General features: G+C 44.8%; 1 protein-coding gene across 2 annotated transcripts in view; it reads right to left on the bottom strand.

Moving 5' to 3' along the window:
• Window positions 1-1,685: 1,685 nt before the first annotated feature.
• MIOX (myo-inositol oxygenase) overlaps window positions 1,686-26,937 on the bottom strand; it is a 72,764-nt gene continuing 47,512 nt past the window's right edge. Inside the window, exons 3-9 of one of the 2 annotated variants that reach the window (XM_075342630.1) lie at window positions 24,063-24,130; window positions 21,245-21,354; window positions 20,955-21,022; window positions 20,448-20,497; window positions 17,871-17,983; window positions 5,567-5,718; window positions 1,686-2,026 (exon numbers count right to left, since the gene is read on the bottom strand). In XM_075342630.1, the coding sequence (XP_075198745.1) occupies window positions 1,953-2,026; window positions 5,567-5,718; window positions 17,871-17,983; window positions 20,448-20,497; window positions 20,955-21,022; window positions 21,245-21,354; window positions 24,063-24,130 (635 nt within the window). In that variant the 3' untranslated portion in view covers window positions 1,686-1,952. The remainder of the gene's footprint in view (window positions 2,027-5,566; window positions 5,719-17,870; window positions 17,984-20,447; window positions 20,498-20,954; window positions 21,023-21,244; window positions 21,355-24,062; window positions 24,131-26,937) is intronic. The other variant, XM_075342629.1, reaches the window with a different exon arrangement.

Here is a 26,937-nt window from a genome sequence, read left to right as displayed (position 1 = left end):
GCACGCCGTTTTTTTAATTATTTAATTATTTATTTCATTGCACAGTATAGACACGCCCACCGGCTGCTGTGATTGGGTGCAGTGAGACACCTGTCACTCAGCGTGGGGGCGTGTCTCACTGCAACCAATCATAGGCACCTGTGGGCGGGGAAAGAAGGGAATACGAGATTGTTTAATGAGCGGCCGGCTTTTTCAAAATAGTAAAAGCCGCCGGAGCAGTGTGAATGCCGTGGAGCGCCGTGCCGGGGATCGGTGAGTATGAGAGAGGGCTGCTAACTTCAGTCACTCAGGGGATTAGCGGTCACCGGTGAGTCCTTCACGGGTGACCGCTAATCAGGACGTGGCACAGACAGAGCCGCGGCATGACAATGAAGTCGGGTGAAGTTAACCCAAGTTCATTCTGATCGTGCGGCTCTGTCGGTGTCTGCTGTCATCTGCCATTCAGCTCTGCTACATGGCTGTCTGTGTCTGCTGTCAGCGGCCATGTAGCAGAGCTGAATGGCAGATGACATAGTAAAAAATACGCATTACACACGCATTACACACGCTAGTAAAATCATTAATTTATTTAGAAAAAGCATCGCACTTGCGTTGCACTCGGACCTAACGTGAACTAAAATCAGCCGAGTTTTTTTTAGCCCAGTCGGACCGATTTTACTTGTATAGATGTGTTTCCAGCCTAATGGAGGAACTAGGATTCCAGACAACTATACATTCAGAAATATAACTAGAATTGAGATGTGTGTAGAATAAGTATAAATAGAACCTCCCAAAATGTGATTGGGCAAACCAAACGAAAAAGAGCACACAGCAGAATAGAAGTGAAATAGGGCATTAGAAAGAAAAACAAGAAATCGTTCAGTAGTTGGAACAACACAAAACAGGCTGTGGTCCAAACAAGAGGGAATCCGACCAACAATCCTGATCATTGGTTTGAACCAGTGAGTGGAGTTATGATATTGATTTGAGGTATTAGTTACTGTTTTTTAGTGCCAAATTCATAACAGTAGCGCATGTGGTTCATGAATTTGGAACCAAGTAAAAAAAATGGGCTTTTTACTTGTCTAGAACTGTTTTTGTGAATTTTCTAACTGAAAGTCGCTTCTTGGTGCAAAAAGTTGCAAAAGTTATGCCAAAATGCTGGCGTACTCAAAAATATACAAGGATAGCACTGGACAGAAATTACGCTACTTTTTAAAAAGTCACAATTGATAATCCAGGCTAAAATGTCTGGAATTCCTAGACTTTTACCACAAAGCAGAAAACAAACAAACAGGACAATAAAGAGCACATAAAATGAATTTAGAGTGAAAGGAAAAACATGGCACAAAACACAAAAAATGGGCACAAATACAATTGTGAATTGGGGCCTGAGTGTGTTTTAACACTAAAATCATTCAATGCAACAACCTTGTTACATTTTTCAATATAGGTGGCTTTTGTAAAAAAATATATTTAAAGGGGTTGTCTCCCTTTACCAGTTGTTCCATAAGCCTTTTAATTGGAGCAGAATCATGTCACACTTCTGGTACACATGATTGGTACCAGATCACAAAGTGGTACAATTTCTGTTAATTACCACTTTGCAAAATTCCTTCATTTTTAACTTTAGATCCATTGGAGAAACAACAGAAATGAATTACAATACTGTATCTTCATATATGTATACAAATATTGCACAAGTTTTTTTCACTCCATTACTAGGTTAGTGCAGTGGTATAAGCTTTATTTCTAAATGAAAAGATGGTTTTGTAAAACATGTTCTCTACTACACATGAAAATGCTGCATCAAACACTTTACTTTAGATACATTTTCCATACACACAAATATAATATCTGACAAAAATAGCAAAAAAACACAAACAACAAAGTGGTACAAGAATTACAGGATTAAGAAATGCATAGGGAAGCATAAAGTCACCAACATAACACCCTAGGACAATACTTGTCTATTAGACCCTGGTAATATGGTCGGAGATTCTCCACGTCAGGCAAATCTTCAGTTTTGGTGTAGAGATCAAACTTACTATGGAAGAATATGGAGAAAAGAAATATACTTAGAAACAATGGAAGACAAATTTGATATTAAAATCTTTAGGCTGGTTTATGCTATGTATGTGATATTCTGTGTGCTTGGCGTGTACCCGAGCAATACCACTGATGTTCTCTCTTTAAAAATGTCCATAAGGCAACATTAGTGAGACGCAGGCAGTAACCAATAAAGAAAATATGTATATATTAATCTTGTATATGCATGCGCTAATCTCATACTGGGCTTCAAATCTACTGTTTGTGATCACAAAACCATTCAATGTAAAATTTAGCTGCAGTGGCCGCTAGATGGAGCTCACGGCATGGAGATTTTCTACTTACAGCTCATGCTGAAATCAATTTTTATTATTTTGTATTTAGTGACCTTTCGGTGGATGTATTCTCCTCCTCTCCTTAGGTGTATATCTTAGTTCTTCTTCACTTATAATATTATTAGTATTATTATTATTTCAAATAAATCTAGCTGTGGTCAATATTATTGGCAATCCTGATTCTTTATAATTAAAAAAGGTCAATATCTTCAGAATTCAGTGTAAATGTAGCAACTTTATATTGTTAGAAAATTTAATAGCATTTATTGTACATGCAGAAACCTTTATGAGAGGCTTCCTTCGTAGTGACACCCATGCATGGCATTCCTCTGCAGTGTACTCTGTATTATGGCACAGGCAATTCTCATGCAAGTTTGGCTTTTTTCCTCGTTATCTAACTGCAGTAACGCAGTCAATTTTCTTCAACCCTCTCATCAGAAGAAGCTCCTGTTTAAGTATTAGGTTTCGTTGTCGCCTTGGACGTATCTGTGAGATGGCTGCGGTTATATCTGTTACAATTTTGTATCACTTACAGTATTCTTACTAATAAGTAAAGCTTTGCTGATCTTCTTGTAGCCTTCACCTTTTTTGTGTAACGAAATTATTTTCTCTTTCTCGGTCCTTGGGATATTTTGTTCGATTTGGTGCCATTGGTGACAGCATTAAAGGGAACCTGTCACCAGATTTTGGCCTTCTAAACAAAAGCTAGCACCCTAAGCAGCATCTGTGCTGCATTCCATGAAGGTGCACGTTACCCCTTGACCCCCCCGGTAGTCCCCAAAAATACCTTTATAAAATCTCCCGCCCGGTATGTAAATTATCCGATATGGTCCAATGGGCATCCTAATCTGTGCATCCTGTCCCTCCTTTTGTTCCTGCTTCTGTGCTGATTGATGTGGATCACGCCTCAGACGCCATCCATGTAGGCTGGCAAAAACTCTTTTGCTTGTGCAAACATTTTCCCATCTTGCGCAGACGTACTTTGCTCTGTCCTTTTGCGAGCAGAGCTGAAAACATAGATATCTGCGTGAACCGGCGAGTTCTCTGTGCAGGCGTGAGATTTTGCCCGGCGGTGTGGATGACGTCACTTGCTTCATTTACATCATCGGGAAAAATCTCACGCCTAGGCAGAGAACTTGCTGGTTCACGCAGGAATCTCTGTTTTCAGCTCTGCCTGCTAAAGCGCAGAGCGAAGTGCGCCTGTGCGAGCTGGGAATATGGAGATTTTGCCCCCCTACATGGATGTGTCCAAGGCGAAAGGAGGAACAGGAGACGCAGATTAGGATGCCCATCGGACTGGACCGGATAATTTATTTTATAAAGGTATTTATGGAGACTACAGCGTGGGTCAAGGGATAACGTGCACCTTCATGGTATGCAGCATAGGCGCTGCTTAAGGTCCTAGTTTTAGGTTAGAAGGCCCAAATTTGGTGACAGGTTGCCTTTAAATAGGAAGGGATTTCCTTTGTTAAAGTGTAACCGTTAATTTAATTTTTATTTCATAATTCAATAGTACAAATAAAAGTAAGTAACTTTGTAATATATTTTATCAGACAAATTTCCTTTTTTCTCTCCCAGAATTGATCAGTCATTATCAAAATTCTCAGTTTTAAGGTAAAATCTGTATTCAGTGAAGTCTTTCCCATTACTGAGATAGGAGATTGTGGTTGTTACTGGTGAGATTCTATAACAACGAGAGGGTGAGGAAGAGGGAGAAGCTAGAGGCAGAGCTCCACCCCTTCCTCACCCCTCTATCTACATAGAATCTCATCAGTAACATCTGCCATCTCCTATCTCAGTCATGGGAAATTGTTCACTGAATACAGATTTTACCTCAGAATTGAGAATTTTGATAATAAGTCTGATAAGATATATTACAAAGTTGCTTATTTTGATGTGTAGTATTGATTTAAGGAATAAAAAATTAAAACGATGGGTAAGCGTTAAGTAAAGCTCCTTTATAGTACTGTCTGCCAAAAACCTGGTTAATAAATAATTTTACTTACGTGTGGTTGCATTTTTTTTTTGGTAATTAGCATTTTGTAGTCTAAACGTTGTCTTTACTTCCAAAACTTTCATTGGGGTCTACATTCTTTCAAACATGGTCTTGACTGAATTTGTTAGGAAAATTATTTTTCGCTTTATAAGACGCACCTGATTATAAGACGCACCCCCAAATTTGGTGAAGGAATAGAGAATTTTTTAATAAATGGGGTCCGTCTTATAATGCCAGTGTCCGTCTGACAAATCATATAGGGTATATGTCCCTCATAGCCCCCCCCATCCTAAAATTAGCCCTCTGAATCTGGATATGGCCCAGTGATGCCACATGTCCCCTATGCCTGGCACACATCCTCTATGGCTGGCACACAGCCCACTGTGGCTGGCACACGGCCCACTGTGGCTGGCACACGGCCCACTGTGGCTGGCACACGGCCCACTGTGGCTGGCACACGGCCCACTGTGGCGGCACACGGCCCACTGTGGCGGCACACGGCCCACTGTGGCGGCACACGGCCCACTGTGGCGGCACACGGCCCCATGTGGCGGCACACGGCCCCATGTGGCTGCACACGGCCCCATGTGGCTGCACACGGCCCCATGTGGCTGCACACGGCCCCATGTGGCTGCACACGGCCCCATGTGGCTGCACACGGCACACTATTGCTGGCACATGGCCCCATGTGGCGGCATACGGCCCCATGTGGCGGCACACGGCCCCATGTGGCGGCACATGGCCCACTATTGCTGGCACATGGCCTCATGTGGCTGCACACGGCCCACTATTGCTGGCACATGGCCCCATGTGGCTGCACACGGCCCCATGTGGCTGCACACGGCCCCATGTGGCTGCACACGGCCCACTATTGCTGGCACATGGCCCCATGTGGCGGCACACGGCCCCATGTGGCTGCACACAGCCCACTATTGCTGGCACATAGCCCCATGTGGCGGCACCCGGCCCCATGTGGCGGCACCCGGCCCCATGTGGCGGCACCCGGCCCCATGTGGCTGCACACAGCCCACTATTGCTGGCACATGGCCCCATGTGGCGGCACACGGCCCACTATTGCTGGCACATGGCCCCATGTGGCGGCACACGGCCCCATGTAGCGGCACATGGCCCACTATTGCTGGCACACAGCTCCCTGTGTTATATATCGCCCCATGCTGCTGCTTTTAGGAAAATAAACTTTCCTTACCTTCTCCAGCATTGTCCTGTCTGTGTCCCCTCCTCGGGGTTGATCTCCAGCCTCCTGCATTTCCTGGTTCTCGGCCGGTCATGTGATCGGCACGGCAGAGTGAAATCTCTTGTGCCTTATCACAGCAGCAGGAGGGAGGCCTGGCAGACACGCTGGAGGAGGTGAGTAAAAAGTTTATTATTTTACTGTTTGCAGCAGCATAGGGGACATAGCTAACACGGGGGAGGGGGCATGTGCAATCAAAGAAGGGGCAGGCAGATATAATATACACTGCTGCCCCAGCCTATCGCCGCGGTGCACTTTCAGCACCATGGTGGTGGACAGCAGCTGTGCATATTATATGAGCGGGTGCAGGAGATTAAAGTCTGCTGCTCCCAGCTTTCACAAGTCCCCCAGCAGAGCTCCAGAGCTGCCCGCACCTCCCCTGGACCCTGTAGTGTGTGTATATATATATATATACACCCCCCCCCGTATATTCGGATTATAAGACGCACCCCCTACTTTCCCCCAAAATTTGGGGGAACAAAAGTGCGTCTTATAAAGCGAAAAATACGGTACTTTTTTGGGAGTGAAAAGTAACAAATCTCAAATTTTATTTTTCACATTTGTGGAAGTATTTTATATTATAGTTTCGAATAGAAAATGTCGATCCTGAAAGGAAACTAACGTTTTTCTGACAAATCTGGTGAGGCATACTCATTTATGCTGAGGGAGAGAGAGAGAGATGTCTGATAGATGTGTCCCTATTACTAACCTATGGACTTGATGCCAGCTGTCAATTCACAGCTGACATCAACCCTGAATGCAAACACAAACGGTAATCGGCAAGAGCTGCGCCACTTCTTGGGTGGCTGCGGGCTGCTATTTTTAGGCTGGGAGAGCCAAATAACCATGGGCCTCCCCAGCCTGATACCAGCCCCCAAATATCTGCTTTATCTTGGCTGGTTATCAAAAATAGGTGGGACCTCATGCTGTTTTTTAAAATTAGTTATTTAAATAATTTAAAAATAAAAATATTGTGGGATCCCCTCTATTCTTGATAACCAAACAGGGCAAAGCAGATAGGCAGTTCCAGCCAAGAGCTGTCTGCTTTACCTGCGCTGGTTACTAAAAATAGAGGGTACCCATGTAATTTTTTTAATTACTCCCTATCCATATGTTTTCAAGACAATTTTCCTGCTCGTATTCCATTCTGCTTCCTTTTGCAGCCCCCTAGCTCTTCCTATGACCATTTTGCAGCCATTTTACAGCACAGACGTTTTTGTCCCCATTGACTTACTGTATATGGGTTTGGGTGAAAGTCTGGGTCTCAAACCAAACTTTTAACTAAAGAGTGGCCGAAACCAGTGAACCCAAACTACTCATTTGTAGTGTCTGTGTGTGCCACACTAAGCATGGAGAACAGAAAGAGGAGAAAAGAACTATCTAAGGCCTTGTGAACCAAAATTGTTGAAAAATATCAACAATCTCTGGAGATCTTGATGTTCCTTTGTCTACGGTGCAGAACATATTCAAGAAGTTTACAATCCATAGCACTGTAGATAGCTAATCTCCTTGTATGTGTATTTCAGAGAAAAATTGATGAAACGTTGCAACGCAGGATAGTCTGGATGATGGATTTTAAGTTTCAAAGAAATTCAAGCTGCCCTGCAGGCTCAGGGTGTATCAGTATCAGCACAAACTATTCGTCGACATTTGAATGCTATCACAGGAGTTACAGCTGACACAGAAACATAGAAAAGCTAGACTGCAGTTTGTCACAATGTACATGAGTAAGCCAAAATCCTTCTGGGAAAGTGTCTTTTGGGTTGCAATGTAGTGCCCAGTGTCAGAAAGCTGGGTCTGTGTCCTAGGTCATGGGTCTTCCAGCAGGACAATGACCCTAAACATACTTCAAGAAGCACTCAGAAATTGATGGAAACAAAGCACTGGAAAGTTCTAAAGTGGCCAGTAATGAGTCTGGATCTAAATCCACTGAACACCTTTGGAGAGATATTAAAATTGCTCTTGGGAGAAGGCATTCTTCAAATATGAGAGACCAGGAGCAGTTTACAAAAGATGACTGGACCAAAATTCCAGTTTAGTGGTGTAAGAAGCTTGTTGATGGGTATAAGGAGTGATTGATTGATTGATTGATTGATTGATTGAAGTAATTTATGCCAAAGGGTATGTAACCAAATATTAATATGCCAACAGTGTTGTCCTGCCCATTTTTGTGTGAAATTAAGTCCAATTTGCCTTTTTCTACTCTTTTTTTTTTTTTGCGTTGCTCGAAAACACACAAAGGATATAAACATGTATTTAACAAAATTTGTAATTTCAATCATTTCAATAATTTTCTGGAACAATTACATCATTTTCTGGAATAATTTCAAGGACGCCAACAACTATCATATATATATATATACAGTTAGGTCCAGAAATATTTGGACATTGACACAAGTTTTGTTATTTTAGCTGTTTACAAAAACATGTTCAGAAATACAATTATATATATAATATGGGCTGAAAGTGCACACTCCCAGCTGCAATATGAGAGTTTTCACATCCAAATCGGAGAAAAGGTTTAGGAATCATAGCTCTGTAATGCATAGCCTCCTCTTTTTCAAGGGACCAAAAGTAATTGGACAATGGACTCTAAGGGCTGCAATTAACTCTGAAGGCGTCTCCCTCGTTAACCTGTAATCAATGAAGTAGTTAAAAGGTCTGGGGTTGATTACAGGTGTGTGATTTTGCATTTGGAAGCTGTTGCTGTGACCAGACAACATGCGGTCTAAGGAACTCTCAATTGAGGTGAAGCAAAACATCCTGAGGCTGAAAAAAAAGAAAAAATCCATCAGAGAGATAGCAGACATGCTTGGAGTAGCAAAATCAACAGTCGGGTACATTCTGAGAAAAAAGGAATTGACTGGTGAGCTTGGGAACTCAAAAAGGCCTGGGCGTCCACGGATGACAACAGTGGTGGATGATCGCCGCATACTTTCTTTGGTGAAGAAGAACCCGTTCACAACATCAACTGAAGTCCAGAACACTCTCAGTGAAGTAGGTGTATCTGTCTCTAAGTCAACAGTAAAGAGAAGACTCCATGAAAGTAAATACAAAGGGTTCAAATCTAGATGCAAACTATTCATCAATTCCAAAAATAGACAGGCCAGAGTTAAATTTGCTGAAAAACACCTCATGAAGCCAGCTCAGTTCTGGAAAAGTATTCTATGGACAGATGAGACAAAGATCAACCTGTACCAGAATGATGGGAAGAAAAAAGTTTGGAGAAGAAAGGGAACAGCACATGATCCAAGGCACACCACATCCTCTGTAAAACATGGTGGAGGCAACGTGATGGCATGGGCATGCATGGCTTTCAATGGCACTGGGTCACTTGTGTTTATTGATGACATAACAGCAGACAAGAGTAGCCGGATGAATTCTGAAGTGTACCGGGATATACTTTCAGCCCAGATTCAGCCAAATGCCGCAAAGTTGATCGGACGGCGCTTCATAGTACAGATGGACAATGACCCCAAGCATACAGCCAAAGCTACCCAGGAGTTCATGAGTGCAAAAAAGTGGAACATTCTGCAATGGCCAAGTCAATCACCAGATCTTAACCCAATTGAACATGCATTTCACTTGCTCAAATCCAGACTTAAGACGGAAAGACCCACAAACAAGCAAGACCTGAAGGCTGCGGCTGTAAAGGCCTGGCAAAGCATTAAGAAGGAGGAAACCCAGCGTTTGGTGATGTCCATGGGTTCCAGACTTAAGGCAGTGATTGCCTCCAAAGGATTCGCAACAAAATATTGAAAATAAAAATATTTTGTTTGGGTTTGGTTTATTTGTCCAATTACTTTTAACCTCCTAAAATGTGGAGTGTTTGTAAAGAAATGTGTACAATTCCTACAATTTCTATCAGATACTTTTGTTCAAACCTTCAAATTAAACGTTACAATCTGCACTTGAATTCTGTTGTCGAGATTTCATTTCAAATCCAATGTGGTGGCATGCAGAGCCCAACACGCGAAAATTGTGTCACTGTTCAAATATTTCTGGACCTAACTGTATATATATATATATATACACACATATATGCATATATACAGTGGGTACGGAAAGTATTCAAACCCCTTTAAATTTTTCACTCTTTGTTTCATTGCAGCGTTTGGTAAATCTAAACAATTTCATTCTTTTTCTCATTAATGTACACTCTGCACCCAATCTTGACAGAAAAGAAAAACCCAGGAATGTAGAAATTTTTGCAAATTTATTAAACAAGAAAAACTGAAATATCACATGGTCATAAGTATTCAGACCCTTTGCTCAGACACTCATATTTAAGTCACATGTTCATTTCCTTGTGATCCTCCTTGAGATGGTTCAGACCCTTTGTTCAGTATTGAATAGAAACACCCTTTTGAGCTAGTACAGCCATGAGTCTTCTCGGGAATGATGCAACAAGTTTTTCAAACCTGGATTTGGGGATTCCCTGCCATTCTTCCTTGCAGGTTTACTCCAGTTCCATCAGATTGAATGGTGAACGTTGGTGGACAGCCATTTTCAGGTCTCTCCAGAGATGCTCAATTGGGTTTAGGTCAGGGCGCTGGCTGGGCCAGTCAAGAATGGTCTCAGAGTTATTTTGAAGCCACTCCTTTGTAATTTTAGCTGTGTTCTTAGGGTCATTGTCTTGTTGGAAGGAGAACCTTCGGCCAAGTCTAAGGTCCAGAGCACTCTAGAAGAGGTTTTCTTCCTTGATATCTCTGCACTTGGCCGCATTCATCTTTCCTTCAATTTCAACCAGTCATCCTGTCCCTGCAGCTGAAAAACACCCCCATAGCATGATGCTGCCACCACCATGTTTCACTGTTGGGATTGTATTGGGCAGGTGATGAGCAGTACCTGTTTTTTTCCACACATACCACTTAGAATTATCACCAAAAAGTTCTATCTTCATCTCATCAGACCAGAGAATCTTTTTTCTCATAGTCTGAGAGTCCTTCATGTGTTTTTTTTAAAAACTCAATACTGGCTTTCATATGTCTTGCACTGAGAAGAGGCTTCTGTTGGGCCACTCTGCCATAAAGGCCTGACTGCTGGAGAGCTGCAGTGATAGTTTACTTTGTGTAACTTTCTTCCATCTCCCTATTGCATCTCTGCAGCTCAGCCACGGTGATCTTTGGGTTCTTCTTTACCTCTCTCACCAAGGTTCTTCTCCCACGATTGTTAATTTTGGGTGGACAGCTAGGTCTAGGAAGAATTCTGGTGGTCCCAAACTTCTTCCATTTAAGGATTATGGAGGTCACTCTGCTCTTAGGAACCTTGAGTACTGCAGAAATTCTTAAGTAACATTGGCTAGAGCTGTGCCTTGCCACAATTCTGTCTCTGAGCCCCTTGGGCAGTTCCTTTGACCTCATGATTCTCATTTGGTCTGACATGCACTGTGAGCTGTGAGGTCTTATATAGACAGGTTTGTGCCTTTCCAAACCAAGTCCTATCAAACAAAGCTGTACTCCAAAGAAGGAGTAGAACCATCTCAAGGAGGATCCCAATGAAATGGACAGCATGTGACTTAAATATGAATGTCTGAGCAAAGGGTCTGAATATCAAAACAAAGAGTGAAAAATGTAAAGGGGTCTGAAAATATATATATATATATATATATATATATATATATATATATATATGTCACGCTCCCCGGGTCCCCTGTCACGCTCCCGGGTCCCCTGTCACGCTCTCCGGCTCCCCTGCCACGCTCCCCGGCTCCCCTGCCACGCTCCCCGGCTCCCCTGCCTCGCTCCCCGGCTCCTCTGCCAGGCGTCCCCCGCTCCACAGCCTCCATGCCCCATCACCTGCGGTCCCCAGGCGGCCCGGTCCCCGCTCCCGGCGCCCGTCGGCAGCTCTGCTTCAGCCCGGCTCTCCTGCCTCCTGTTCACCGCTCCCTGATCTGGCTTCTGGCACCCGGGTCTCGCGCATGCGCATTAGGGCGCGCGCGCGGTCATTGACCCTCTCTTAAAGGGCCAGTGTCCTCCAAACAGGATATTGTAGAATCAGGTACAGGGTATATAGGGGGATCTTTTCCAAGTGGGCGGGGCCTGTTCTTCGTGTTTTGCTAAGCTAGGAGTCAGGTCTCCCTGTGTCTTGTGGGATACTTACCTATCTCTCTCCTAGAGCCGCTCCTGCCTCACCAACCGGTTCTGACGATACCCGAACCCCGAACGGTGACGGTCTGCCATCCCGTCAAGTTCATACCATCTCCGATCCCTGTGGTGACCCGTCTTCTCGCTCCGTCGGTTCCGGACTCTGCCTGACGTCATCTCGGCCTCCGAACCTGAGCTCCGTCACCCGGACTACCTTCAGTGACTCCGTGGTCCCAGGGACTTCTACACTCCTCTGAACGGACTGTCCTGCTACCTGTAGTGCTCCGGCTACCGGGCACCTTGCCCTCGGTGAGGTGTTCAGCCCAGTGGATCCACCTCCTGGGTCTGCCCGTCTACCTGGCCCTAACAGTAAGAACAGGCCATGGATCCCGCACTAGCGGCCCAGCTGGGCACCCTGCAGCAGGAACTCGTACGACAGCGCGAGACCCAGTCCTGCATGCTGGCCTTCATGTCCTCGGTGGATACCCGCCTGCACACGCTGCAAGCATCTGCCACGTCCCTGGCATCTCAGGTTACTACTGCACAGTCCACGGCCACGGTTCCCGTGGCGGCTACCTCGGAAGCTTCTAAACTCCGCCTGGCCTCTCCACCCCGATATGCCGGAGATCCCAAGACCTGCAGAGGATTCCTAAACCAGTGCTCCCTCCATTTCAAGCTGCTTCCGCACTTGTTTGCCTCCGACCAAGCCAAGGTGGCGTTTGTGATGTCCCATCTAGAGGGTGAGGCACTGGCCTGGATGAACCCCTTGTGGGAGAAGGAGGACCCTGTGACCACTAACATCCAGGACTTCCTGCAGGCATTTAGAAACACCTTTGACGTACCCGGACGTGCCGCCGCATCCGCCTCATCACTCCTCAGGCTACGTCATGGGAAGCCATCCGCTTCCGCACTTTGGCCTCAGAATTGGGGTGGAACAATGAAGCCCTCACCGCCGCCTTCTGGGAAGGACTCTCCAGCCGTATTAAGGACGAGCTGGCAGGCCGCGATGTTCCTTCCACCCTGGATGCCCTGATCGCACTAGCCACCCGCGTGGACCTCAGATTCCAGGAACGATCCAAAGAGGTGTCCCGTGAGAGACGTCCGATACGGCATTCCTCTCCTCTGCAGAAGCCCGCCGTACTTCAGTCAGCGTCGTCTGGTGTCTCTGTCCACGAGCCCATGCAGATTGACCGTTTGCGGCAGTCCGAACAACGCCTAGCAGAACGGCTCGCCAAGGGCCTCTGCTTCTACTGCGGAGAGGGCACACACCTTCTACGCTCCTGTCCAGAGAGGCTGGGAAACTCCAAAGCCTAGGGTTGGTAGGAGAGGCCACCCTAGGTGCTGGGACTCTCTCAGACCCAGTTACGTGGACTGTTCAAGTGACAACGGGAGAGACGCGGTTCACGGCCGAGGCGTACCTCGATTCCGGGGCAGCAGGCAATTTCATCCAGCAGGCCACGGTGGACAAGTACCAGGTGCCTGTTACTCCACTCGACAAACCTCTCGTGATTGCCTCTGTAGATGGGAGACCCCTCTCTGACACCATCTCGTGGATCACCAAGCCGGTGGAACTGCGTATCGGTGCCCTGCACACCGAGAACATCGCTCTCTACGTCCTCCCACACATGTCTCATCAAATCCTGCTGGGACTCCCCTGGTTACGGACACACGAACCGTCAGTCAGCTGGGGTACTGGTGAAATCACCCGATGGGGCTCCTCTTGCCACGAGAACTGTCTGAAGACTATACAGCCCATCCGACGACCTCCGGGTCACGGAGTCCCTACCGGGACTGCCCTCGGCCTATTGGTCCTTCGCAGACGTCTTTGATAAAAAGGAGTCAGAGGTACTTCCGCCACATCATCCTTATGGCTGTGCCATCGACCTACTCCCGGGAACTACACCACCTCGAGGACGGATATATCCGCTGTCTCCTGCTGAAACAAGGGCCATGTCTGCCTACATCACGGAGAACCTGGCAAGGGGATTCATTCAGAGATCCTCCTCTCCTGCGGGAGCAGGCTTCTTCTTCGTTAAGAAGAAAGAGGGCGACCTACGCCCATGCATTGACTACCGGGGATTGAACCAAATCACCGTGAAAAATAAATACCCCCTGCCGCTCATCCCCGAATTGTTTGATCGGCTTAGAGGAGCTCGTGTGTTTACCAAGTTGGATCTTCGGCGTGCCTACAACCTGGTCCGCATCCGCTCTGAGGACGAATGGAAGACCGCATTCAATACTCGCGATGGGCACTATGAATACTGTGTGATGCCCTTCGGCCTGTGTAACGCACCAGCAGTCTTTCAGGAATTGGTGAACGACGTGTTCCGGGACCTTCTCTACGTCTGTGTGGTGGTGTATCTTGATGATATCCTGGTCTTCTCTCCGGACCTCCAGACCCACAGAGAGAACGTGCAGCTGGTACTACAAAGACTGAGAGAGAATCGTCTGTACGCCAAGTACGAGAAGTGTGTCTTCGAGCAGTCTTCTCTTCCCTTCCTGGGTTACGTAATCTCCGATACCGGTCTGCAGATGGACCCGGAGAAGGTTTCTTCCATTCTCAACTGGCCCCCTCCTTCCGGACTGAAGGCAATCCAACGCTTTCTGGGATTCGCAAACTATTACCGTCAGTTCATCCCTCACTTCTCTGCTCTGACTGCACCTCTCTCCGCCTTGACCAAGAAGGGGGCTAATCCAAAGGACTGGTCACCTGCGGCCGACGCCGCGTTTGGCTCCCTGAAACAGGAATTTGCTTCTTCCCCTGTGCTCCACCGTCCTGAGTTAAACCGACAGTTCACCTTGGAGGTGGATGCCTCCTCCTCGGGAGCCGGAGCAGTGCTCATGCAGAAGTCCTCCTCCGGGAAGATGGTTACTTGCGGTTTCTACTCCAAGAGCTTCTCAGCGCCTGAACGCAACTACACCATCGGTGACCGAGAGCTATTGGCAGTCAAACTGGCTCTGGAGGAATGGCGCTACCTTCTGGAGGGAGCAGTGTACCCCGTGATCATTTACACGGACCACAAGAACCTGGAATACCTGCGGTCCGCTCAGCGACTGAACCCACGGCAAGCCAGGTGGTCCTTGTTCTTTGCCAGGTTCGATTTTCAGCTCCATTTTCGACACGCGGACAAGAATGTGCGAGCAGATGCCTTGTCCAGGTCATTCATGCCCATAGAACAGGAGGAGGAGACATCCCAGCCCATCATCTGCCCAAGTAAAATCATTCCGGTGGCCCCTGTCACCCTGGCCCAGATACCGCCCGGGAAGACCTATATCTCTGAGACTGACAGGCAAAAAGTGTTGCACTGGGGCCATGCCTCGAAAATAGCCGGCCATGCTGGTCAGAAGAAAACATGGAGTACAATTGTACGTCACTATTGGTGGCCATCCCTTCGCACGGACGTCGCTGCTTTTGTCTCAGCCTGCTCCTCTTGTGCCAGGAACAAGACGCCCAAACACCTGCCATATGGTCGTCTTCTGCCTCTGCCTATACCCTCCGTTCCGTGGCAACACATTGCTATGGACTTTATTACAGACTTGCCCTTGTCCTCCGGACACACAGTCATATGGGTCGTGGTGGATCGGTTCTCCAAAATGGCTCATTTTGTCCCTATGGCTGGACTGCCCTCTGCCCAGGAACTCACTGATGCCTACATACAGCACATCTTCCGCTTGCATGGCTTTCCATCACACATTGTGCCCGACAGAGGAACTCAGTTCACCTCCCGCTTCTGGAGGGCTCTCTGCAAACATCTGGGAGTGACTCTGGACTGAGGATAGGTCCTGGGAACCCCGGGAGAATGTGGGTACTCCCCTGATACGTGCCTTCCTGTCCCGGTTGCGGGGAGGGGGGCGTGGGGGAGGGGGTACTGTCACGCTCCCCGGGTCCCCTGTCACGCTCCCCGGGTCCCCTGTCACGCTCTCCGGCTCCCCTGCCACGCTCCCCGGCTCCCCTGCCACGCTCCCCGGCTCCCCTGCCTCGCTCCCCGGCTCCTCTGCCAGGCGTCCCCCGCTCCACAGCCTCCATGCCCCATCACCTGCGGTCCCCAGGCGGCCCGGTCCCCGCTCCCGGCGCCCGTCGGCAGCTCTGCTTCAGCCCGGCTCTCCTGCCTCCTGTTCACCGCTCCCTGCTCTGGCTTCTGGCACCCGGGCCTCGCGCATGCGCATTAGGGCGCGTGCGCGGTCATTGACCCTCTCTTAAAGGGCCAGTGTCCTCCAAACAGGATATTGTAGAATCAGGTACAGGGTATATAGGGGGATCTTTTCCAAGTGGGCGGGGCCTGTTCTTCGTGTTTTGCTAAGCTAGGAGTCAGGTCTCCCTGTGTCTTGTGGGATACTTACCTATCTCTCTCTTAGAGCCGCTCCTGCCTCGCCAACCGGTTCTGACGATACCCGAACCCCGAATGGTGACAGTCTGCCATCCCGTCAAGTTCATACCATCTCCGATCCCTGTGGTGACCCGTCTTCTCGCTCCGTCGGTTCCGGACTCTGCCTGACGTCATCTCGGCCTCCGAACCTGAGCTCCGGCACCCGGACTACCTTCAGTGACTCCGTGGTCCCAGGGACTTCTACACTCCTCTGAATGGACTGTCCTGCTACCTGTAGTGCTCCGGCTACCGGGCACCTTGCCCTCGGTGAGGTGTTCAGCCCAGTGGATCCACCTCCTGGGTCTGCCCGTCCACCTGGCCCTAACAATATATATATACATATACATACAGACTCACTAAATACTATATTCAAAACATATTTTACATGGTATACCTTGTATTCAGCAGTGCGAAAGCTGTTGACCATAACTATACTGTATATACTTAGTAGGAAAGTCATACACGGCACTCCAGTGTGTGAGCTGTGGTGCCCAAGTAGGGTTTCAATCTGTATTCATATTAGTAATGAAACTTGACTCTCAGAAACAGAAATTTATAGGGGATTTTAATCAGTGTGACAATCCGAAATTGACAATATATGTGACGTTTGACCTTCATGAGATACATGTGTGCATGTAAATTGTAAGAAAAACAAAAAGGTAAATACATCAAAAGCATTAATGTATACATATGATAGATATAATGCAAATTAAGGATTACAAATTTCAAAACGCGGCACTACCGTAACCAATCCCCACTGCTCCACTTACCCATAAACTCTTCCTCATGAGGTCACACCCATGTGAGCTTATACATAACGCCAAAACAGGATTAAAGGGGCTACACAAGTGGGTCTTCTGTCTGCCTTACCACAGTGATATGGCCACATTTCCTCACTGCAGACCCCCTTATCAAAGTCTCCACAATCCAGTAAGCCTTCAATCAACACGTTGCACTGTCCTACACATGCTATTTCCAGTTTGTTATATCTTAGTCACATCTCTCTTTTCATACAGTGACACGTCCACTAGCTCTCAATGAGCACATGTATATAAGCTTATAATCCTCAGGTCAGTCAGTTCATCTGCGTTCTGCCCCATCGAGTCCACTTAATCACAAAATGGCTTCCACACTCATTTCTTTAGATTTACCTAATCTCTCGACTCCATTTATTCTTTTAATCTCAATCCATTCCCTTTCTTCTTTCTTGTGGTCTTCTGTTCTTTTCTCAACCTCTACCGTTACACACTGTTTAGGTTGCTTTGCGTCAGTCTTTTTTTTTTGTATGCAAACTTCCAAATTAGTTTTTTATTTATTGTTTTATTTTACCTGTATTTCTTTTCATGCTCCACATGTGATCCATGTTTTAGGCTCATCATCCTTGAATACTCCATTATGACCATACCTATACTCTTTTATAGATGTCGTTCATCACTATATCTTTTTTCGACTTTCCTCGTTCGCCTCTTCACCTCCTCACTCACCCACTCGGTCATTATAGTAGACATATTATTGTTCTGTTGTTTGTCACGTTTAATCCTTAATTTGCATTGTATCTGTCATATGTATACATTAATGATTTTGATATATTTCCTTTTTGTTTTTATTTATTATAATTTAGATACAGACATCTGATGAAGGTCAAAAGACCGAAACATCATATATATTGTCAATTTCGGATTGTCACATATTAAAATCACCTGCAAATTTCTCTTTCAGAGTGCCGAGATTTGTTAGTTATACTGTATATATACTTATATTTTTAAGCTAATTGCTTCCAGATCACACCCCAAATATTGTGCTTACTTGAATTCTTGCACCCAGGGAAGCATCCTAAGGTCCTTCTCATTGCAAAGGTGTCTATAATCGCCTCCCGTGTGCCACGGGTAAAATGAATGGAATCTGATCATGTACATACCCTAAAATAAAGGCATAGTTTTTATAAATAATTATTTTCAGATCAGATCATTATAAATAAAAGGACTATTCCAGCCTAAACAGTCAATCATTTTTCCACTGAAAAACTTTAACGTGCTGTCCACACACATAGATTAATTGACAGCTCCTCTGTGTCCCTGCTACTGCTGAGATCTCACACTGATCAGTATAACCTGCAGCTGTCAGTGAGCTTGTGTGGCTGGACATTGATTATACTTAAAGTTTAACTTTCACCAGTTAAACTGACTACACCATGGAAAAGTAATTGCAAAGCAGAATAAAACAGTTGTATGTTTAATTTATCATCTCCTTTGAAAAGGGGATTAGATTCCAATTTTCTCTAAGGGGTGCTTCACACATAGCGAGATCACTTCCGAAATCGCTACTACGTCACGGTTTTTGTGACGCAGCAGTGACCTCATTAGCGATCTCGCTGTGTGTGACACTGAGCAGCGATCTGGCCCCTGCTGCGAGATCGCTGCTCGTTACACACAGCCCTGGTTCGTTTTTTTTATTGTTGCTCTCCCACTGTGACGCACAGATCGCTGTGTGTGACAGCGAGAGAGCGATGAAATGAAGCGAGCAGGGAGCAGGAGCCGGCATCTGGCAGCTGCGGTAAGCTGTAACCAGGGTAAACATCGGGTAACCAAGGTGGTTACCCGATATTTACCTTCGTTACCAGCCTCCGCCGCTCTCACGCTGCCAGTGCCGGATCCTGCTCTCTGCACATGTAGCTGCAGTACACGTCAGGTAATTAACCCGATGTGTACTGTAGCTAGGAGAGCAGGGAGCCAGCGCTAAGCAGTGTGTGCTGCTCTCTGCACATGTAGCTGCAGTACACATCGTGTTAATTAACCCGATGTGTACTGTAGCTAGGAGAGCAGGAAGCCAGCGCTAAGCAGTGTGCGCGGCTCCCTGCTCTCTGCACATGTAGCGACCTTATGATCGCTGCTGCTTCTGCTGTGTTTGACAGCTAAGCAGCGATCATAACAGCGACTTACAAGGTCGCTGCTACGTCACAGAAAATGGTGACGTAACAGCGGCGTCGTTGTCGCTGTCGCTATGTGTGAACCCAGCCTAAGACAAAGGAGGCACAAGCAGAGATTCGCCTTTGGTGGCGTTCACTTTTTCTCTCAATGATTTTGACCAATGATAATCAAGAGTCGTCATGCAGAGGGAAAAAAAGGACCCACCCACCAGAAAATATCAGACCTGGTTTTCTCTTTGAGAAACATGTAATAATACACAACCCTGCTTTTTTTGTACTGATCTCACTATCAGCATCTACTGTGATTCCAGAGGAGGGAAATAGAGCAGAGCTGTGTATCATTACAAACAGTTCTTGGTAGGGAAAATCTGGAAGACAAAAAGTGGAAACAATAAGGTTTTATCAGATGGCACCAGGAGGGCAACCCACTTGGAAAGCTCACTTTATTTAGTTTTGTGAGTCACAACTAACTGTAGTGCGCTGGTATGTGATGGCTGCTGAGGCCCCAGATGGAAGAAGAGGCCGCTGAAAGAGAGGGATATCTCTCCGAAACGCATAGAAATAAATCATATTGATGTACAGACGTTTTCTCTCTTACAGCAGCTAGGCATTCATACCACCTTTCCTCTCTACGACTACAAACAGTTCTTGCAACTCCAATTTTACAGCAGTTAGTGTGCCAAGTGGTGGAGTAGAGAAGAGCCGACAGTGCTGTGAGAGAAGAGCTGCATGAGGAGTTTGTAATGACATACAGCTCTGTTCTATTCCCCTCTCCTGTTTGTAATTAAAAAAGGTGCCACATTGGCCAAAAGCCATCTTTAAACCTTTAAAGACTGGGTAATTTTTTTTGTTTTTGCACTTTCATATTTTTTTTTATTCTTCAATAAATATAGCAATGTGAAGGCCTGTTTTTTTGAAGGACAAATTGTACTTTTGAATGACCCCATCCATTTTATCATGTGATGTACTGGAAAGTGGAAAAACAATTCAAAGTTTGTGGAAATTGCAAAAAAACAAAAAAAAGTAACTCTGATATTGTTTTGTTTTGTTTTTTTATTTATAACCCATTTAGTCAGAAAATTATTTTGGACTTAAAATTTTTAACAGTTTAGGGTTGTTTAGCTGTTCCTTTCTAAGATGACAATATCAGTGTCTGAGGGCTGGCCAAAGGACGTGGGAACTAAGGAGACAGTTGAGCAGACTGCCCTATGCTGCAACTTCCATAGAGGTGAATGGATGTTACGGATACTGTAAAGTTGGCTGTGCTACACCATTTCCAAAGTTCCTACCTCCTGTGAAAAACTGTTGAGCATTGATATATCCGTTGCAATCATCAATGGCTTTAACACTGACCTGCGAAGGATTTTGAAGATAGAACTGATATACCTTAAGCACCCATTATACGAAGTTTCTTACCCTACAAAGGCTGATCAGTAGTTGATGGTAGGTGGACTTACCTCATCTGGTATTGAACACTCGTTAAACTTCAGCACTTGGTATAGGTATTCTGCAGGAAAGTTAAAAATAAAAACAAACTAAAATGAATATAAGAACTACTAGAACCATTTGCTTATAGTCATCATAAATTGTAACGGAAAAAATGCACCAATAATTAGGACTAGTCTGCACTAGTATTTATAATACAGGTAGACTGAGTGGAAATTCTGATACTACACCATCCAAAAATATTTGACAAACTTCCTTTGACAAAATTCTTCAAAGACTCATGCAGAAGACCTGTGCATATTTTGAACTTGTGCGTAAAGTTGGGCTATTAAAAACTACCGTATTTTACACCTTATTTTAGACTAATAATATTACTTGCTACATTTTCCTAAATTATCCTATTTTTATCTCTCTGTATAATTCATTCTAGACACTAGGCAATACAAAACATTCTAGCTTTACAATTAAATGATGCCTTTAGAAACAGAAAAAGTGACCGGAATGTAGGGTTACGTTACCATCATGACCCCAAGACATGAGTACGTTTTCTAGACCACAATTAGGTGCGTAGATGCCGGATTCAGTGCTGAACAGAAAAAAATATTCTAATATATTTTGTGTTGTTTCCAATATAATTCTGAATTACTTACTACATTGTACAAATTCAGCATGTCTAGCCACTGCTTTTAAATTAATAATTTGCTCAAATATCCATGGTGCCAAAATGTATGTGGATACTGGAAAAATGGCGTAGAGAGATGCTAAATTCTGTCTATAAAATGCAAATAATAAAGCCACATTTACTCACCTATATACTGGGTGCTTTGCATCAATATTCTTTTCAAATGTTGTATCACTGAATACAATGGATTTCTGGAATTTACAACCAACTGGAAAGGTGTCGCCAACAACAGCCCACTGGAAAGAAAAGGATCAGTTTCTGAGGGAGATTTACCAAGGTAAATGCACAAACGTTTTAGCTGAGTTTGCTCCAAAAACTGTCTTAGGCCTCTGTCACACGTACAAGCCTCCGATACGTGTTTGGCAGTTTTCTCACGTACTGGAGACACGTACACACGTGGCCCTATGTATTACTAATATTTTGGACACACGTAAGTATTTTCGAACGGAACGTGTGTCCATACCGTACTTACATGTGTCCGTGTGTTTCTCACGCCGACATGTCCGTTTTTCTCCGGCATCATGAGTGTCACACGGAACGCAAACGTGTCACACATAACACACACGGACCACACGGATGTGTTCCGCGTGACACGCACCGGAGAAAAGACATGTGTCTGAAAGAAAAAAAAAAAAAACATTACTCACCTTCTCCGGCACTGCAGTCTCTGCCGCTGCTGTCACTTGCTGCCGACCGCCGCTCATTATGCTCATTGAATATTCACTTCGCTGCGGCCAGAAGCAGCAGTAGCGGGGAGTCTGCAGGACCGGAGACCGAAGATCAGCAACACGGACAGCGATGCCAGGGACAGGTGAGCAGAAAGTTCCCGTTCTCCGTGTGTTATCACGGATAACACACGGAGAACACACATAGGCCATGCACACAGCACACCGAGGGCAAAACGCACCTCTGACACGTCCTTGAAAAATGTGCGTGTTTTTCAGGGACGTTTGAAAGAGGCCTTACATGTATTTCCCTACATGTATTTCCCTAATTATGTTAGAACTGTAGAAAAAAAGAGACATGGACCAAACATCCAAAAATCAAACTTTGATCTAATGGCACAAGACAATAATTTACAAAACTGAACATGAGATTCTAGTTTAACATTCTGATCAAACTGTATGAAGTTCACTACCATGTCATGGTGAGCCTCTGAATGGGTCTCCAGGCTTCAAGGTGTGGTTCCATGCACTAACCACCTCCACGACAGAGCACAAGCAGGGTGGGTGACTTGGTGCCTTACAGCACCCATGAGTCCCCATCACTGAGCTCACGCTGCATTTATTATATGTTTTGGACACTTTGTGCACTGTGTCAAGGGTTAGTAGTGGCTTTGCAAAAAGGGCATGGCCTTAAAGACAACACCATGTTCCAAAACGTAAGCTATACATAGAAATTTTATTGAAGTACGAGTCCAGTGATTTTTGTTTAAAGAAAACTTGACAATTGATACATGCTGCTTGATCCACGTACAGCATGATTTCACTAATTTATGTTTAAGTATGAAATGCGGTATTTCAGAGAAAAACTATTTAAAATACGCCAAGGACAGAGGCACATGAGCGACTAGTCTGGCAAGCTGCTCTTCAATGGCTTCTCGCTGCTTGCTGCCCTGTAGTGGCAAGTCTTTCCCTGCATGTTTGTGTAGGGAGAGACCTTTCACTTTAGGGCAGTGGGTGAGCGGGTAGGGAGAAGCCACTTATGACCTGCCTGTCTGACTAGTCTCCCATGAAGCTCAGTCCCGGTGGCTTTTAAACTCTGTTTTCCTCTGAAATGCTGCATTGTTTCACTGTTAAACATATATGACTGAAATCACGACGCAGCCAGTGTCTGATCCATGTATCTATACACATACACATGCACAGCTTGCACACATTAGAGATGAGCAAACCCGTGGACGTTTGGTTCAGGGGGTGCAGCCACACTTTAGATAATGTTCGGTTTGGGAGCCCGACTTGACCTAAAACCCACTGGAAGTCATTAATTGGGCAGTTCAGGTCTCCGCCCTTATGCAACCAGCCATAAATGGAGTTTTTACATTTTTTTTGTGCACACTACATTTGATCACATTACTGTTACCCCCAGTGTGAGCTGTACAAACACTGCAGGTGGCGCGCAATGGGCTGAGCACCGAGCGTACCTGAGCACGGCATTGCTTACTTGAGTAGTGTTCATACGTAAAGCACCCAAACTCCGAATGTGAACACTGTATACTTATTATCTATTAGAAGACTATAGTGGGTTGGAAAGTCCCATTATCCACATAGCAGACAGAGATAGTACTAGCTCTTGATGTCTATGTGATGCTGTACTGATGCATAATTGATAGCAGAGCACGGATTAGGGTTCCTCCTTTATTTTTTTGTGAGACTCTGATGTGTAGCTTGTGGATGTCTGTTGAGATTTGTGCCACTCTCAACTGTATGGGTGTCCATAGGATGGCAAAACAGTCAAAATCTGTGGTAACACAGCAAGCCATGGCTACAAGTACTAACTAGGAGACATATGCCTGTCCTCAGAAGCCCAATGCTTTTCAGAAGCTGGAGTTACAGACATGATTGGAATTTGGACCTTTTTCTTTTATATGGAAAATTAAAAAGCTTGGATATCACAATTGGAAATGTAAAAGCCTTCTTCTGTGACCCAATAGTTAGACCAAATATAGAATTTTGAATACTATTAAAATGACATTAGTATTAACTTAAACAAACCAAGGATTCCAAGAAAGGTCAAAGAAACCAATGAAAAGTCAAATATATTACAGTGACATTAGGTCTGTTCATACTTGCTGTATTTTGTTAGGAGTTATGGTCAGTTTTTTGTTTCTTTGTAATACTAATTAATAGTAACCAAAGTTAAGTATTGCTTTATATGCAAAACAGCTACTACTGTAATATTCAGTATATATAATTGATGACATTTTGCTGATTATATGGAATACCTGAGGCTCATTCTCCAATGCCAGAATTTTCCCAATATCGTGCAACAAACCAACCAATTGGAACCAGTCTGAAGAAGAAAATATGTCAATCCCATGTTGCATATAGGAGATAACAAGAATAGGCTCTATTTTTACAACTAGTAAAGAGATAAAAACTACAGTTCTGGGCAAACGTTTAGGCAGGTGAGGAAAAAATGCTGCAAAGTAAGAATTAAAAAAATAAATTAAAAAATACCAGTATTCATCAAAGTAAATGAACAAAAGAGAAATCAAATCAATATTTGGTGTCACCACCCTTTGCATTCAAAACTGCATCAGCTCATCTTGGAATACTTGCACACTGATTTTGAAAGAATTTGGCAAGGAGGTGGTTCCATACACCTTGGAGAACCAACCACAAATTTTTAATGTTTTTCAAGTAATCCCTGACAGATGCAATCAGAGGTCTGTGAGTGCCATATAAACACTTACAGAACTCTTTGCTCTTCTTTCAAAATTTAGCAAAACAAGACACAAGGTAGCTATACTGTGTTAGCAACGAACCTCAGCAAAGATTTCAAAGCAGACTGGGGTTTCAAGATTTTCCATTCAACTCTGAAGAAGTGCCAGGAAATGTAGAATGTTGAGGACCGTAGATGCAGTGGTTAGCCAAGAAAACTTAGAAACTTAGTGCTGCAAATTCATGGACAAACTGAGGCCAAAAAGCCATATCTTCTTCATAGAAATTAGGCTAACCTTCTCAGCTATTCACAAAAACACAGATGGTACAGAACAATGCTCTGGACTGATGAGTCAAAATTGGGAATATTTGGCTATAAAAAAAGGCAGTTGGTCTGCCAAAGGGCTGGGGAGTGGTACAATAATGAGTGTCTGCAGGCAACAATTAAGCAAGGTGGAGTTCCGTTGTCTAAATTTCAGCAAATGGAGTTGGTGATTTGGTCCTCAGTGCTGAAAAATACACGCAAATATGCAATACAATTAGCGAGGCATCTGATTGGCTCCAAATGTATTCTGCTTTAGGACAATGACTCCAAATATACAGCCAATGTCACTTAAGTGATCTTGAGTGTAAAGAAGAACAAGAAGTCCTGAAAGTGATTATATGGCCCCCTAATAACCCTTATCTCAATTGATTGAGTATATCTGAAATTACAGAAGACTAAATTAACCCGATGTGTCCTGCAGCTACATGTGCACAGAGCAGGAGCCGGCACTGACAGTGATAGCGGTGGAGGCTGGTAACAAAGGTAAATATCGGGTAACCAAGGACAGGGCTTCTTGGTTACCCGATGTTTACTGTGGTTACCAGCCTCCGCAGAAGCGGGCTCCTGCTGCCTGCACATTTAGTTGTTGCTTTCTCGCTGTCACACACAGCGATCTGTGCTTCACAGCGGGACAGCAACAACTAAAAAATGGCCCAGGACATTCAGCAACAACCAACGACCTCACAGCAGGGGCCAGGTTGTTGCTGGATGTCACACACAGCGACATCACTAGCAACATCGCTGCTACGTCACAAAAGTTGTTCGTTAGCAGCGATGTTGCTAGCGATGTTGCTTAGTGTGACGGGGCCTTAAGGCTGGGTTCACACATAGCGACAGCGATAACGACGTCGCTGTTACGTCACCATTTTCTGTGACGTAACAGCGACCTAGTAAGTCGCTGTTATGATCGCTGCTTAGCTGTCAAACACAGCGACGCAGCAGTGATCATAACGTCGCTACATGTGCAGAGAGCAGGGAGCCGGCACTGGCAGCGTGAGCGGCGGAGGGTGGTAACGAAGGTAAATATCGGGTAACCACCTTGGTTACCCGATGTTTACCCTGGTTACAGCTTACCACAGGCTGCCAGATGCCGGCTCCTGCTCTCTTCATTTCGTCACTCTCTCGCTGTCACACACAGCGATGTGTGCTTCACAGCGGGAGAGCAACAATAAAAAAAACGAACCAGGGCTGTGTGTAACGAGCAGCGATCTCACAGCAGGGGCCAGATCGCTGCTCAGTGTCACACACAGCGAGATCGCTAATGAGGTCACTGCTGCGTCACAAAAACCGTGACTCAGCAGCGATCTCAGCAGCGATCTCGCTGTGTGTGAAGCACCCCTAAAGGATTTGTGAAAGCCCACAGCAATAGAAGATAAGTGGTTATTTCTCCAAGGTGTTTGGAAGAACCTCCTTGTTGAATTCCTTTAATAATTGTGTGTAAGTGTATTTAGAAGAATTGATGCTTTGATAATGTTTTTAAGGAAAATGTCACAGGGAGTATTGATTTGATTAAGATTTCTCTTTTGTTCATTCACTTTGAACTTAACTAATAAAAAATAAACTATTAATATTTCTATTTTTGAAAGCGTTCTTAATTTGCAGCATGTTCTTCACATCTGTCTAAAGCACAGTACTATATACCCATTTGTTTAGAAGAGACATTCACAAAGACAATGTAAAATATTTTTTTTTAGAAAAAAAACTTTTTTTTGTTTTTGAATATAAATATCCTGTGTGTAGTCTGACTCTGGGGTTATGCCTTACTCTACTCTGCCTCTGCCTCTGTCTCCACTTTTTGTACAGTATACATGACTAGTATTATACCCCAAATAGGAATAACATTGCTATGCATTGGCATTTTATACATTGTCGGTTCTTAGTTTTAGATGCATTGGAGCAGTTCAAAATTGTCAGAAAAGTGCACGTATAACAGACTTATGTACATGCTATCACTGTTCAGAAAAATGTTTATGAGAAAAGAGTAGTTTTAAAGGATAGTGGGAAAATGACATTTAGCTTAATCCTAAATGTCTGTACATTTAATGTAATAATCTAATCTCTTTTCTTATATACAGTACAGACCAAAAGTTTGGACCCACCTCCTCATTCAA

Source organism: Anomaloglossus baeobatrachus, chromosome 4, assembly GCF_048569485.1.
Source record: "Anomaloglossus baeobatrachus isolate aAnoBae1 chromosome 4, aAnoBae1.hap1, whole genome shotgun sequence".
Lineage (NCBI taxonomy): Eukaryota > Metazoa > Chordata > Amphibia > Anura > Aromobatidae > Anomaloglossus > Anomaloglossus baeobatrachus.
Note: the sequence above shows the minus strand (reverse complement) of the source record. Positions and strands in the feature narration are given on the sequence as shown.